Raw genomic sequence first — 13733 nt, 5'->3', positions numbered from 1 at the left:
GATAGCACGACCCACATTTGGAGGCCTTGAGTCCTTTACTTTAGGGACAACACTACAGAACACACTTGTGGATTATTGATGCTGTGATTGTTTCTAGAACACGCTTCATTGACTAAAACCACAGTTACCTCCTCTCCTTCTCTAACAGTGAATACAGCAATGGAGGGGTTTATCACTGTAGATGAAAATCTAACTTAGCTGGTATCTGCATCACATCAATGTCAAGCTGCTCTGGGGTCTTCCATTAGGAGTACAAAGCTGTGCTCGACAAGTCGTTTTCTGTTAATTATCTTATCAGTCCGAACCATCTGGATTTTATACTTGACTCATAGTGTAGGCAGCAGCTGGGCAAAATAAAGCCTTAAAAATATTACAGGGTGGATTTACTGGTAGTCTTGGTAAATTAAATTTACTATTTGATCAGGGATGGTCAAATTTAATCGACAAAGTAGAGAAAGCGATATGAATATCTCTCTAAATTGTTGTAGAATGGACTGATGTCTTTAAAAATGCCTGTGATTGGTTGGTGATCTGCCAAGGGTGAAAACTGCCTTTTGGCTGTTGGCTGCTCAGAAAAGCTCTAGCCATTCACTGAAACAATGCAACTAACTCAAAGATGAGACAATATCACCCAGGGTCAAAAAAGATAAGATGAGAATTTAACTATATTTTTAGGAAATTAAGAATCAGCCATCATAAAAGAAAAATGTAATACATTGGGAAACAGAATTGACTTGACTGAAGCCAAAAGATGCAGCCCACGGAAAAATACTTTAGCTGAGCAGCGATCCATGTTTACATTGTTTTGTCCATTAAAAATATCTGAATTTCTCCTGTATGAATAAATCACCCATCTTCCGTTGTTGGATTGATGACTATTGTATGAGAAAATGATATTTATCCCTCAACCCAACTGGGAAGTCTTTAATGAGTTTTAAATGCTGGTAAAGGTGACATTTTGATGTCTTGTGTTTTAAAGAGAGAGAGAGAAAAAAATTATACTAGCATCAGTGAGCATACATGCTGGAACTCAATGTGACATAGAAGACATGTTCATTCTTACTGACATCAACCAGTGAACCCGAAGAAAGGCCTTTGGCCTTTTTTCTTTGTGTAATTCATCTGTGAGGTCTTAATAGACCCCATTCGTCCTGGCCCCGTCGTGCTGTCCAAAGGAACTGCGTACGCTCTTGTCTCCATGGTGCTTAGGAGTGACAGATTGGACATCCAGCCAGGAACCCTTACACGTCTTTGGGAACTGGGGGACTTCAGATTATCTGATACATTTGTTTGGGACCCCTCCATGCTTGGCGACATTGTATGACCTGTCAAATGGTTGTCACTTTTCAACACTGTTAGCATGGAAACAATGCAGAGAAGTCTGAACTCCGCACGGATGTGATGGAAATCTTTCAGCATTGCACAACTGCAAAATAACGAGACGGGTGTATCTCCTTGGTACTCAAGTTCTGCCTCTTTCGTTCTGCTATTCAATGTTGGAAGAAAGCCAATCTTAAGCTCCTGGGTTAGGAGGAGGAAACTGATTCTTTGTCCCGAAGGAGAACGTAGGTGCTCGGTCTGTCCGCTGACGAACCCTACGCTGTCACATTTCTGCCCAAATGCAAAAATGACTTTAAATCTATTTCTTCCATTTCATTTTTGAGAAATCTTTTACTTTGTGGTTTTGCTACACTTTAAAATATAGGCCCCACAATAATGCACATATGCTATATTGTGTATGGGTGATCATTTTTTTGCAGCAGCATTTTATGTCTGCATGTTTCCGTTACCCTGATTTTTTCTAAAATGTGCCAAATATTTACAAGAAAGTTTGTTAGATATACATTTAGATGTTTGCCATCATCCAAATAGAAATATATTGAAATGCATTAAAGATATTATTGTGCACTTTGCAGACCTTTTTGGTGACACATGCTCAATTTCATTGTGCCCGCAGTGCAGCATAATAGACTTTCTCAACAAGTTTCAACTACAAAAGAATTATCTTTCTTAAATGATTGACAGGAGTAAACATTATTTTATTATGCAATTCAATCTGATAAAACTATTTTTCTTATTTGATATTTTCTGCATATTCTGCATATCCCAGTTGTAACTTGCCACCCTGTTAGAACGTTAAGTTTTTGCCTTCAAAAGACTACAATTCCAGAGAAGCCATTTACAGGAAGTGACATAAATTGGTTTTGGAGGGATTTCAAACAGAAAACAACGTAAACTTCAACTGTCACTCTAATGTAGCTAATGGTCAATGTGCTGAACATCCTCAGACCTTTTTTTTTTTACCCCTCTAGGGGTCTTTTGTGGGCTCTAGTGTCCCTTATGCATGGCAGCATTAGCCATCTGCAGAGCATCTATCCAGATGCTGTGCACATCATAGCGGGGGACTTCAACCATGCAGACTTGAAGACAGCACTCCCCAAATTCCACCAGCATGTAAAGTGTGCTACAAGAGAGGCTAACACTCTGGACAAAGTGGTCTAGGCTACAGGGCTAGACCACTTCCACACCTGGGTCAGTCCGATCACCTGTCCCTGCATTTAATTCCTGCTTATGCCCCCCTCAGGAAAACTGCTCCAACCATCACCATCAAATCCTGGCCTGAGGATGCGACACAGCAGCTGCAGGACTGTTTCGACAGGACAAACTGGGATGTTTTTGAACATCAGGACCTGGAGGTTTTTACGGACAGTGTACTGTGCTATATCAAGAACTGTATTGACACTGTAGCTGTGGATAAACGCATCCGGGTCTTCCCTAACCAGAAGCCCTGGATGACTCAGGAGGTCCAGCGACTGCTAAAGACCAGGAATGCTGCCTTCAGGTCTAGGGACAGGACCATCTACAGTACAGCCCGAGCTAACTTGAAGAGCGGCATCAGAATGGCTAAGTCTGACTACAGGAGGAGGATAGAGGGCTACCTTGACAGCAACAACAGCAGGCAGGTGTGGCAGGGAATCCAGCATCTCACCAACTACAGGACCAACCTCGTAGCTGCGGAAGGCGACGCCACGCTGGCAGAGGAGCTGAACCTCTTCTTTGCCCGCTTTGAGGTGAAGCCAACAGAGGCAGCCACACTACACCAAGCGACCCACAACACCACACCCCTCGTTGTAGAGGAGCACGAGGTGAGGCACACACTGCAGGCTGTCAACCCAAGGAAGGCTGCTGGACCTGATGGCGTCCCTGGACGTGTCCTGAAAGACTGCGCCGATCAGCTGGCTGGAGTCTTCACCAGGATCTTCAACCAGTCCCTAGCCCTGTCTACAGTCCCATCCTACCTGAAATCTTCCACCATAGTCCCCATACCCAAGAAACCTCACATCTCCTGCCTCAACGACTACCGGCCAGTGGCACTAACCCCTGTGGTGACGAAGTGTTTTGAAAAACTGGTCCGGGGTCACATCACAGCACTTCTCCCTCCTGGCTTTGACCACCACCAGTTCGCCTACAGAGCCAACAGATCCACAGAGGAGGCTGTGATCACGGCCCTCCATGCTGCTCTGTCACATCTGGAGCAGCAGGGGAGCTATATGCGGATGCTCTTTGTAGACTACAGCTCTGCTTTTAATACCATCCTCCCTCACAGACTGGTGGACAAATTGGGGGACCTGGGCCTCCCTCACTCCACCTGCATGTGGATTCTGAGCTTACTGACCAACCGACAGCAGAGAGTTAGGGTGGGAAAACATACATCCACTGCCCTCAGCCTTAGTACTGGCTCTCCACAGGGCTGTGTGCTGAGCCCCCTGCTCTATTGTCTGTACACATACGACTGCACCTCTGCCCACCACAGCAACACCATCATCAAGTTTGCTGATGACACCACAGTGGTGGGGCTCATCTCAGGAGGCGACGAGCCGCCTACAGGGGTGAGGTGGAGCAGCTGTTGCAGTGGTGCAGGGAGAACAATCTGCTCCTCAACAACTCAAAGACAAAAGAACTCATAATAGATTACAGGAGGAATAAAACGGACATTACACCACTAACCATTGGGGGAAAATGTGTGGAGAGGGTAGCTGATTTCCGTTTCCTGGGGGTCCACATTGAGCAGGGCCTCACATGGAACATGAACACCTTCGAGCTGATAAAAAAGGCCCAGCAAAGACTGTACTTCCTGAGGGTTCTCAGGAGGAACAACATCAAGTAGAAGCTACTGGTGTCCTTCTACAAGTGCTCCATAGAGAGTATACTGACTTACTGTGTCTGCGTATGGTATAACAGCAGCACTAGGGCTCAATGGAAAGCTCTCCAAAGGGTTATGAATACAGCCCAAAAAATCATTGGCTGCCCTCTCCCCTCACTGGAGGACCTGCACAGCGACCGCTGTCTAAGAAAAGCACAACACATCACAAAGGACACTCCTCACCCTGGACATTCTCTGTTCACACCGCTGCCTTCAGGCAGAAGATACAGAGCAACCAGAACATGAACCAACCGTCTCAGAGACGATTTCTACCCGATAGCAATAACAAAACTAAATGCAATCAAAAACAACCATTAATCATCATAAATGATGTATGTGAGAATGTGGCTATTCTTATTTAGTGTTTTTTTTTGCCTGTTGTTTGTTGATTCTTGCGTTGTGTGTGAATTGTGAGACAGTTATTTTTTGTTTTTGGGTATGTGCACTGACTGCTGGCACCTTTTGAATTTCGTTGTTCTTGTGACAATGACAATAAAGATTTATCTTATCTTATCTTATATGGGCCGTGCTAACCCCTACGCCACCACGGCACGCCCAATCCTCAGACCTTTTGAGGAAGTCACAAAGGAGATGAGCTTGTCAACAGCTCCAGCAGCAGATATCATCCCAGCCGTCACTGCACTTAAGCGGCTTCTGGAAAGGCAATCAAGCACGGGCTATGGTGTGGGCAAAGGTACAGGCAAAGCAACTCTGCTGGATGCTGTTGTGAGAAGATTCAGTAACATTGAGCATGAACCCCTTCACAGCTTGGCTACTATTCTTGATCCAAGGCAAGTAGCTATGAATATTCTATTTTCCACTCATAATTACTTTTAGCTTACTACTTAAATTTAAAATTAAAGGTGCTTGATTGAATACATTTCTTTATTTACATAAAAGTCATACATTTGATCATGTATACAAAACTCTGTCATTAATCTATCTTTTTTTGTTTATGCAACTCAAGGTACAAGAATCGTTACTTGTTAGCAGAGGTGAAGGACGAAGTAAAACTGCTCCCTTTGGCCAAACTTGCAGAGGGTGAGACCAGATGTACACCTGTGGATGGGAAGCTTGTTGCAGGAACATCCTCTGAAGTAGAGCCTTCTGACATAAATGTACCTGCAGCCAAAATGTGTAGTCTACTGTTTGCAGTACATGAAATCTTGAAGGAGAGCATGGATAAGAACAAACAGCTGGCCAGTCCTTCAACTATACAGGTACAGAACTACTTATCCAAAGTTCCTATCGGAATGAGCCAGGATCCATTGGCCTACTGGAGGCTCAATGAAAATCGTTTCCCCTTGCTCTTCTTGCCCGAACCTATCTCTCTGCCCCATGCACAAGCATTGAAAGTGAACGCTTGTTTAGCTTGACTGGACATGTAGATGAGAAAAGAAGTCGTCTGAGTGATGAAAAAGCAGAAATGCTTTTATTCATCAGGAAAAACCTGCCACTAATGCTCAGGTGACTGCAATAAGTATGTGAGATGATAATGTTATTATTACCCATTGACTTTTTGATATCTTACACATGCTGTACTTTATTTTTTGTAGAATGTTTGACTTTCTGAAGCTTTAGTTTGTAAGCTTTTGCAGGTTATTGTTTAGATGGTTTCTAGATTTAAATTTGACACAAAGCTGCTGCAGTTTGGGATTTTCTTTTAAGTTGTTAGTATGTTCTTGAAGGACTTTGACCCTTTGATTTTGTAAAAGCAAAATACTGCTGTGCACTTTATTTTTGGTAAGAGCCTTAAAACATCTCTAATCTGATCTGTTGTTGAAGTTTTGTTTTTTGAAATGTAAAAACTCGAAAGACTAATGTAGTAGTCTAAGTTTGTTTTATTTTTGTTAGTTTGCACAAAAAATCTCAAAACTTTATTTCTATGTCAAAGCTCTACCTCATGGGCTGTTAAAACAATTTTATATTGCTTCAATGCTATTGTTCAAGGGTATGTTTTTTTAATAAAATAAGATTGGAACATTGAAAGTGAATTGTGATCTTGTAGCATAGTGTTGCTTATAAAAAAAATGTAAACATTGGCATGGGCCAAAATCAGAATCGGCAGGTCAGACTTTTTAAAGATCGATGATTGGAAATAGGCCAGAAAACTTCAATCGGTGCACCCCTAAAAAAATTAAGAATTAATCGTAAACTCACTACATTGTTGAATTGTGGACAGAGGGGCCGAACAGTCATCCAGAGGGCCACAAATGGCCCCCAGGACACACTTTGGACAACCTTGGTTTAGAGAAAAGGTCATAATTAGGCTATAAAAATGAATGGAAAATCTATGGAAATCAACGCAAAATCCTTGTGAAGATAAAACCATATACGACTGTAATGTCCAAAGTAATAAGAACAAGGTGAGGATGAATGCTCATTCAAACAGGACAAACACGAGAACTTACCCAGAGTTAACAACACTTCTATTGTCTCTCAGGAGATCCCGGCTGCCTCAGCCATAACTTTGTGATTAAACTCTCCATGGCTGATTACTTTGCAATAACGGTGCAATGGGAAGGCAGCAGATGAGGCTCATGAAGGAAATAAGATGAGATTTCCTAACCAGAAAAGGTGGAGCACTGGAGCTTGAAGGCCATGCTCACCCTGGGGATGCTGGGAGATGTAGTCTCAGTAGCAGAGAAAAGAACTGCTCAGGCATCACATGTAGTCACAAAAAATCACAGATTCTGATTCCAGAAAGCCAAACAGTAACAAAAGTCATTTGAGTTGCTAAAAAAAATCTGATTAATATACAAAATTATCCTATGAAGAATTAAAGTGTAAGAATGTTAGAAGGAATAAAGACATGATTCAAAACAAATCACTGTTGTTTAGTAATAATTGAGCAAATAAAAACCTTCTTGGAGAGACAGAAGAGCTTATTAATATACAAACCTTTCAAACAGCATTACCTTGGTGGTTTTACGTCAGACAACGCTGCAGCAAGTAAACCCTCAAACAAGAGACAAGAGTCTTCATTTATTGGCTCTCTTGTCAGAAATTGTATAGTATTAAGCATTACGTGTTGCAAACCCCATCTCATCTGGGATCTTATTTCCTCAACCAACACAAGATATTGCGTGGAAGAAAAAATGATACGTGGTTTTTAAGATTTTTTGCAGACAAAAGAATTTGAGGTGTATGTTCTATATTTATTTTGATACCCCTAAATAAAATCTAGTGAAAATCATTGCATTTCAAATTCTCCTTATAAGCAGATAGAACCACCTGTTCTGGAGCGTATTTTCTAAAGGACTAGACTTTTAAGGTGTTTATATTAAACTATACATTAATTATTTGTACTTTTGTTTTTACAGTCTTTGTATATTTCTGTTCCCTTTCAAATGGAGGGTTTCCTGAAAGCCTGATTATGGAACGTCAACTGAGATGGTCTTTAAAAATCGAGTGTCTGGTGATGTAATCTTACCATTTTATGTAAAATCGGAAGATTACACAACCTGCACGCTTGGAATTTTTTCCAAAGGTGAGAACTATTTTATTAATGCCTTTGCTAGACATACTTGGTACTTCACCAGCATCTAATCTAAAAAGGTAATATATACATTTCTTAAGAAACAGAAGGGTAATTTTGAAAAGTATCCCATCTGTTTTTAGGCAATTCATTGGCCTTAACCCAGAAAGGGGAACAAAAGCTACACTCTGCAAAGTGACATAATACAGGAATACAGGATTATAATACATAATACAGGAATAAAAAATACAGGATGACTTGTGCAAAAAAAGAAGACAGCAGTGAACCCACATGTCTCCACTCTTCTCTGCAAGTTCATGGACTACCAACAGAACAATGGTAAGATTACACATTTACACACATTCAGTTCTCTCTATGTGCTTTTTGCTAAAACACTCTCTCTGTCGCTCTCCCTGTATGCGTTTTTCTCTGCCTCTGTCCCTCTGTATCTGTTTTGTCCATTTGTAATAAACTGACAGGAGGACAGACACAACGAGCAAAGGTCAGAGAAAGATTGTCTGTCCACCAAATCTGTCCTTTTCATCCTGTCTTAAATGTGGTTTAATGTGCTGTTTATTTCATGTGTTAAAACATTTTTTTATCTTCTAGAAATCCTTTGAAGATTTCAGGAGATATTCAACACTGAGCCTTACTGAGTACTCATTCATGTTGGTCTTGTTTGGCTTTTCAAGCTCTAAACTTGCCCAAATGTTAAATTATACTATTAGGATTGTTAAAAGTGGGTCAATGGGCATTTTATTTCACATAAGTACATAAAGAAGCGTATAACTTTCAAATAAAATACCCATATACAGTGTATGTCCCCTAGAGGGCTCCGTAGAGATTCATTGCTCTAAAATGTTTGCTTGTGGGGATTTTTCTGTGTTCTGTAGGTTAGGTTTAAGTCAGAGGGCTGCTAAGCAACATCACCTCCATTCTGACTTTTATGATCAAATTTTGGAATGTTATTTTTGATGTCACACTGGTTGGTATCAGAACCCAACATTCTATTTGAGTTCAGTTCGTCAGAAATCTTTGATATAGTAAGACGTAACTACGAGAGATAAAAGTGGCAACACTTGTAGGTGACGTAATTGATGCTCAAATCTACTGGAAAAAAAGATGTTCAAAGAACGTAAAAGGAATGAAAAAATTCCAGCCGTCATGAGACGAGGTAAAAGAGTTCATTAGATTATCAACATATGGTGCATATCTTAATAGAGATGATTATAGATTTAAAAGATTGTTCATTTTAGGTTCTGATTAGTATAATTTTGAGATTTAGAGCTTTTATTATTAAGAATTTCTGTTACTGACTTGCCTGTTGTTGGGAACATTGAGATGTGTGAGTCTGTGATAGTTTCACCCAGAAGCATGTGTCTTGGTGAAAATGAGTAAAAGGTGAACAGTTTGTGTAATAAAGTTTATGATCAGATATCAGCCTGTGAGGTAATTTAGAAATAGAGGATGATGTGGACTTAATGTATTAACATAACATTCCATCGCTATTGAAATAACGATAAAAGTGGTGATAAGATATATTTATTTCTTATTCTTTTAGGTAACTTTATGACTGTGACATTAGCAATGTTTCCATTGACCATATAATTGTGTAATTTGACATTTTGAAAATACATTTGCTTCATAGAAACACATCAGTTTAGAAAAAACTCCCATATCAAAATTGGTTTATTTTGCAAAATTGCAGTGGAAACACTTTTTTCACATCACACGAGTCACATGATCAACAGCAGGATGTTGCCACTGGCGCAAACCATGAAGAAGAAGATGACAGGAAGTAGTTTTAGGACAATGGCACTGCATGTTTTTTAATGACTTTTGCATTACACTCATTTACACATGATTTGATTTGTGTTTCCTATTCAACGTAAATACCACAAGTGTGAAATTTCGTGTTTTCTGCACTTACATAATATGAGCAATATGAAACACTGCTCTTTAAAAACCTTCCCACTTGTAATGCGCTTCTTTGGGGCACCTAAAGACGTGTGATTTTTAATGCGAAACTGCACACATAATTAAACATCATTAATTAAAATTTATGACAGTGAAAAATCAGAATTCTTATCATTAGAAGAAATATGTCATGATAAATAATATAAGTGCCCACCTCTATCTAGTAATACTAAATATTTGACAAATTGCAAAAAATAATAAAACGATTTTCCCTATGTCACTTTAGAGAGCAACAGAAGACCAAAGAAAAGGAAAATATCTGAAATTGAGACCCCCAGAAAAAGGCGAAGGGTCGCTGACATGGCCGGGCCCTCCTCAAGTTGTCAGGAACAGATGAGGACGAGGAGGATGGTGGAGAAAAAAATGAAAGAAGAAGCAGAGGAACCTTCACCGAAGGCCAAGAGGAAGAAAATGGAACTGGAGCAGGAACAGAGCAAAGAATCTTGCTGTTCAAGAGACAACAGTGCAGGTTGGCTGCTTTGGTGAAACTATTGTTAGTTTGCATGCAGATCCTCAGCATGATTATTAATATGCTGCTTAACAATAGCATATTAAAGTTAAAGGGAGGGAAAAGAAGAAACAGTACTTTGTAAAAGTATTCATGAATCTCACATTTTTACATTACACTACCAAACGTCATTAGTATTTTATGTGTTATCACTATTTGCATCACTTAAATTCCTATAAATCACACTGAAATTTGGGACAGAAAATGCTCTGTAAAAATACCTTAATAAGCCACTAAGTCGAATCTTTCCATCAAGACGTTTTTTTTCTTAAAGCAAGTGAATGTTAATATGTTCATGTTTCTACGGGTTATTCCCACTGCTAAAGTGCCAGCTCAGTCTTGTCAAGTCAGGACTTGAGATTTAACCCTGTAAAGCCTGAACTATGAAATACTTATCAGAAAATGTAATTTTTGATCTGGATTACTTGTTGAATCTTCTGACTTCAACAAAAGAGAAAGGTTAACGAACCGGGAATTAAACCCTTTGACGGCCACATAGAGTACAGAGGCCTTTGAACATGGGTCTCACACTTTACTCCATTACCTTGTGTAACATGATGTACAACATCTGATAAAGCTGATGTTGCTCCCAAAAATTGTCCCAAGGGTGGAAAATCTTCTCAAAATAAGCCAAAAACTGCATAGTATAGCATTAATTAAAGGTCTGTTTTAGGAGAAATTACTGATCCATGATGGTTCATTTGTAAACTGTACACATTTGGTTATATACATCAGGTTTTTCTGGAATAGGAAACACACTGAAAATGTAGAGGTCAGAGAAACCCGTATATCAAACATGACATGTTTGACATTACAGGGATCAGAAAGAGGAATCCGAAAAGGAACATGGAGGATTTGGAGAAACCGACCAGGAAAAGGATGAAGATGGTGATGGAAGAAGAACAAGAAGATTCCCAAAGAGGTTGGAGTTTATGTACCTGTAGTTTTGTAGCATAACCATTTATTATGGGATAGAAATAAGATGTGGTGATAATTAGATTCAAGCTTCAATTCTGGCACTTTGTGAATTTCAAATGTGTTCATGTGTTTAGCTTCATTCCTGCAAAAATATGTTGAGCTCCATCTGCTGGGAGACGGAGGCTTTGGGTCTGTCTTTGCTGGATATCGGATAAAGGGTAAATTACCTGTAAGTATTACACTCTCTGACACAAACGCACACAATTCAACTAAGAAATCCACACAGTAATTTTTAGATTCTTTTATTATCTACATATAAAGTTAAAATCAGATAGTTCTCTTACACGTAGTAGTCAGTAGGCGGTGCCAGACTTTGTACAGTGAGTGGTAAAAGCCTCAGACAGAGTTTGTGGCATTGTTCTCAGCTTTACAACGTCTATTTCATACTGTACGTTGAAGCTGCTAGTCAGAAGTTAAGAGAAAATTTTATAATCAACTGTGAAACCTGAAAACGTTCAGAAATGTTTTCAGAAAGACTCAGAAAAGGTTTCTGAGCGGAACTGGATGACTCAACATATATAACTTTACAGAACAAAAACCACAGTTTCTCAAGGTTAAATTATACTAAAATAGAGTTGTATCCTACAGATATAAGTATTTTCAGTTTGAGTTGTTTCTATGAGCTAAAATCAACTGAAAGAGATTCGATCTGACTATCTGTTAGCCTTCCAATAATCTGAGGATTTTAGCTCTTCTCAACAAAATCTGACTCCTACTGACTTTTGGTAGGGAAATTGACTGATATCTTCATATAAAAAAATGAAAAGAAAAATATGTATATATATATATATATATATATACTGTATATCCATCCAGTAAGAAAATTACCTCCCTAACATGCTAACCAAAGTCTTGTTGCTATCTTATAGGTGGCTATCAAACACATACCAAAAGACAAAGTAGTCATCAAACATAAGGTAAGTGAGAAGCAGAATCTAGTACAGTTTTTTTTTTTTTCTAAGTGGATTCCAGATGCATTGTGGGTTTTGCCTGTTTGTTTGGATGTTTCAGGATGAAAATGCCAGGGAGCTGGCCATGGAGTTGGTCATCATGCTAAAACTTGCGAGTGAAACAGTGCCGCATTCAGCCATCTTGTCCCTGTTGGACTGGTATGATCTGGATCAGGAGCTGATTTTAGTCATGGAGAGACCCATGTTCGCAGAGGACCTCTTGCTCTATCTTAACGAGCGTGGAAATTTTATAGAGGAGCGTGAGGCCAAGGTACCAATGCTATACCCAAACATCATAATAATAATAATGCAGGAAAATTACTCAATTTCAACTACTTAATTATAAAACCCTTGAAGAAATTATGACTCAATTATGCTCAAGTTCCTGCTGTCTTGATATCCTATCCACACATTTCTTTAAAAAAGCCCTGCCTGTCATTACAAATAATTTGATTCAAATAGTAAACTCATCGCTTCCATCAGGAGTTTTCCCCCAGGCTTTAAAAACAGCAGATATCAAAACACTGATAAAACAATTGGACAAATCATTATTGTAGAATTACAGGCTGGTCTCCAACCTCTCATTCATCAGCAACGTTATTGAAAAAGCTGTTTTTAAACAATTGAATAGTTTCCTATCGACAACAAACCACTTTGATGTCTTTCAGTGTGGTATGTAAATATGGGTAGTTTCTGACTGTCACATTACCTTCCCATCTTAGGTCATACTAAAACAGCTGGTGGAAGCTGCTGTTTACCTTCAGAATGCAAACATCTTCCACAGAGACCTAAAAGTGGACAATGTCCTGATTAACAGCAGTTCAGAAGACAAACAAATCTATCTCATAGACTTTGGCTTAAGCTGCTTTGATGACGGGAAACAACATGAACTACTCTGTGGTACGACTGAACCGTAGAACTCACTTCATTCCATTTATTAATGCTGTTTTAAAGGATTGTTTTCTTCTTTATGATCTTATTCTTATTATTGATTAGTCTTGATCTTATTATATTATTATATTATATATACTTATTCTTACACATCTTCAAGGTACTCCTGGTCACATCCCGCTGGACTGGATGGTTAACAGTACCTATAAGGCTGGACCTACAACAGTGTGGCAGCTGGGGGTTGTTCTGTTTGAGATGCTCCACATGACGCGGTTCAACATTAACACCTACATCTCAAACAACTTGACAATATGGCATTGGCTTTCCGACGGTGAGACAAACACTTGTCCATTTATCTAACAGTACATATGTTCGGTCTCATTCTATTTTGTTCCTTTGGTTCTGTTCACTGTTGCTGTTTAACCTCTAACCTTCCAGACTGCATGGATTTTCTGTCAAAGTGTCTAATAAGTGACCCCGAGGACCGTCCCACTTTGGAAGAGCTGCTGTGTCACCCGTGGCTTTCGTAGACTATACACACATGCACACCCCAACACACACACATGCACCATTGCAACCTTAACTTTTTTTGTTTAATCTAGTCTAGGCTGGGCTGTTGGGCACTATTAAACTATAAAGGATTGGGGTTAGGGTTAAATGACACAAGTCGGTTAATTTGGCAATTAATTTTCTTCCACTACTCAAAACAACATCCATTTTAGTTTCATTAAAGATTCAAAAAGGGTC

The 13733-nt window shown here is 39.4% G+C and overlaps 1 protein-coding gene across 1 annotated transcript; it reads left to right on the top strand.

Moving 5' to 3' along the window:
* Nucleotides 1-8804: 8804 nt before the first annotated feature.
* On the top strand, nt 8805-13516 carry LOC102226542 (serine/threonine-protein kinase pim-2-like). The gene is made up of 9 exons (XM_005815277.2): nt 8805-8856; nt 9886-10128; nt 10985-11089; nt 11220-11314; nt 12015-12062; nt 12157-12366; nt 12818-12995; nt 13147-13317; nt 13425-13516. Exons 1-9 carry the CDS (start codon nt 8805-8807, stop codon nt 13514-13516), a joined length of 1194 nt encoding a protein of 397 aa, XP_005815334.2.
* The last annotated feature ends 217 nt before the right edge of the window (nt 13517-13733 follow it).

Source organism: Xiphophorus maculatus, chromosome 21 (genome assembly GCF_002775205.1).
Source record: "Xiphophorus maculatus strain JP 163 A chromosome 21, X_maculatus-5.0-male, whole genome shotgun sequence".
Lineage (NCBI taxonomy): Eukaryota > Metazoa > Chordata > Actinopteri > Cyprinodontiformes > Poeciliidae > Xiphophorus > Xiphophorus maculatus.
Note: the sequence above shows the minus strand (reverse complement) of the source record. Positions and strands in the feature narration are given on the sequence as shown.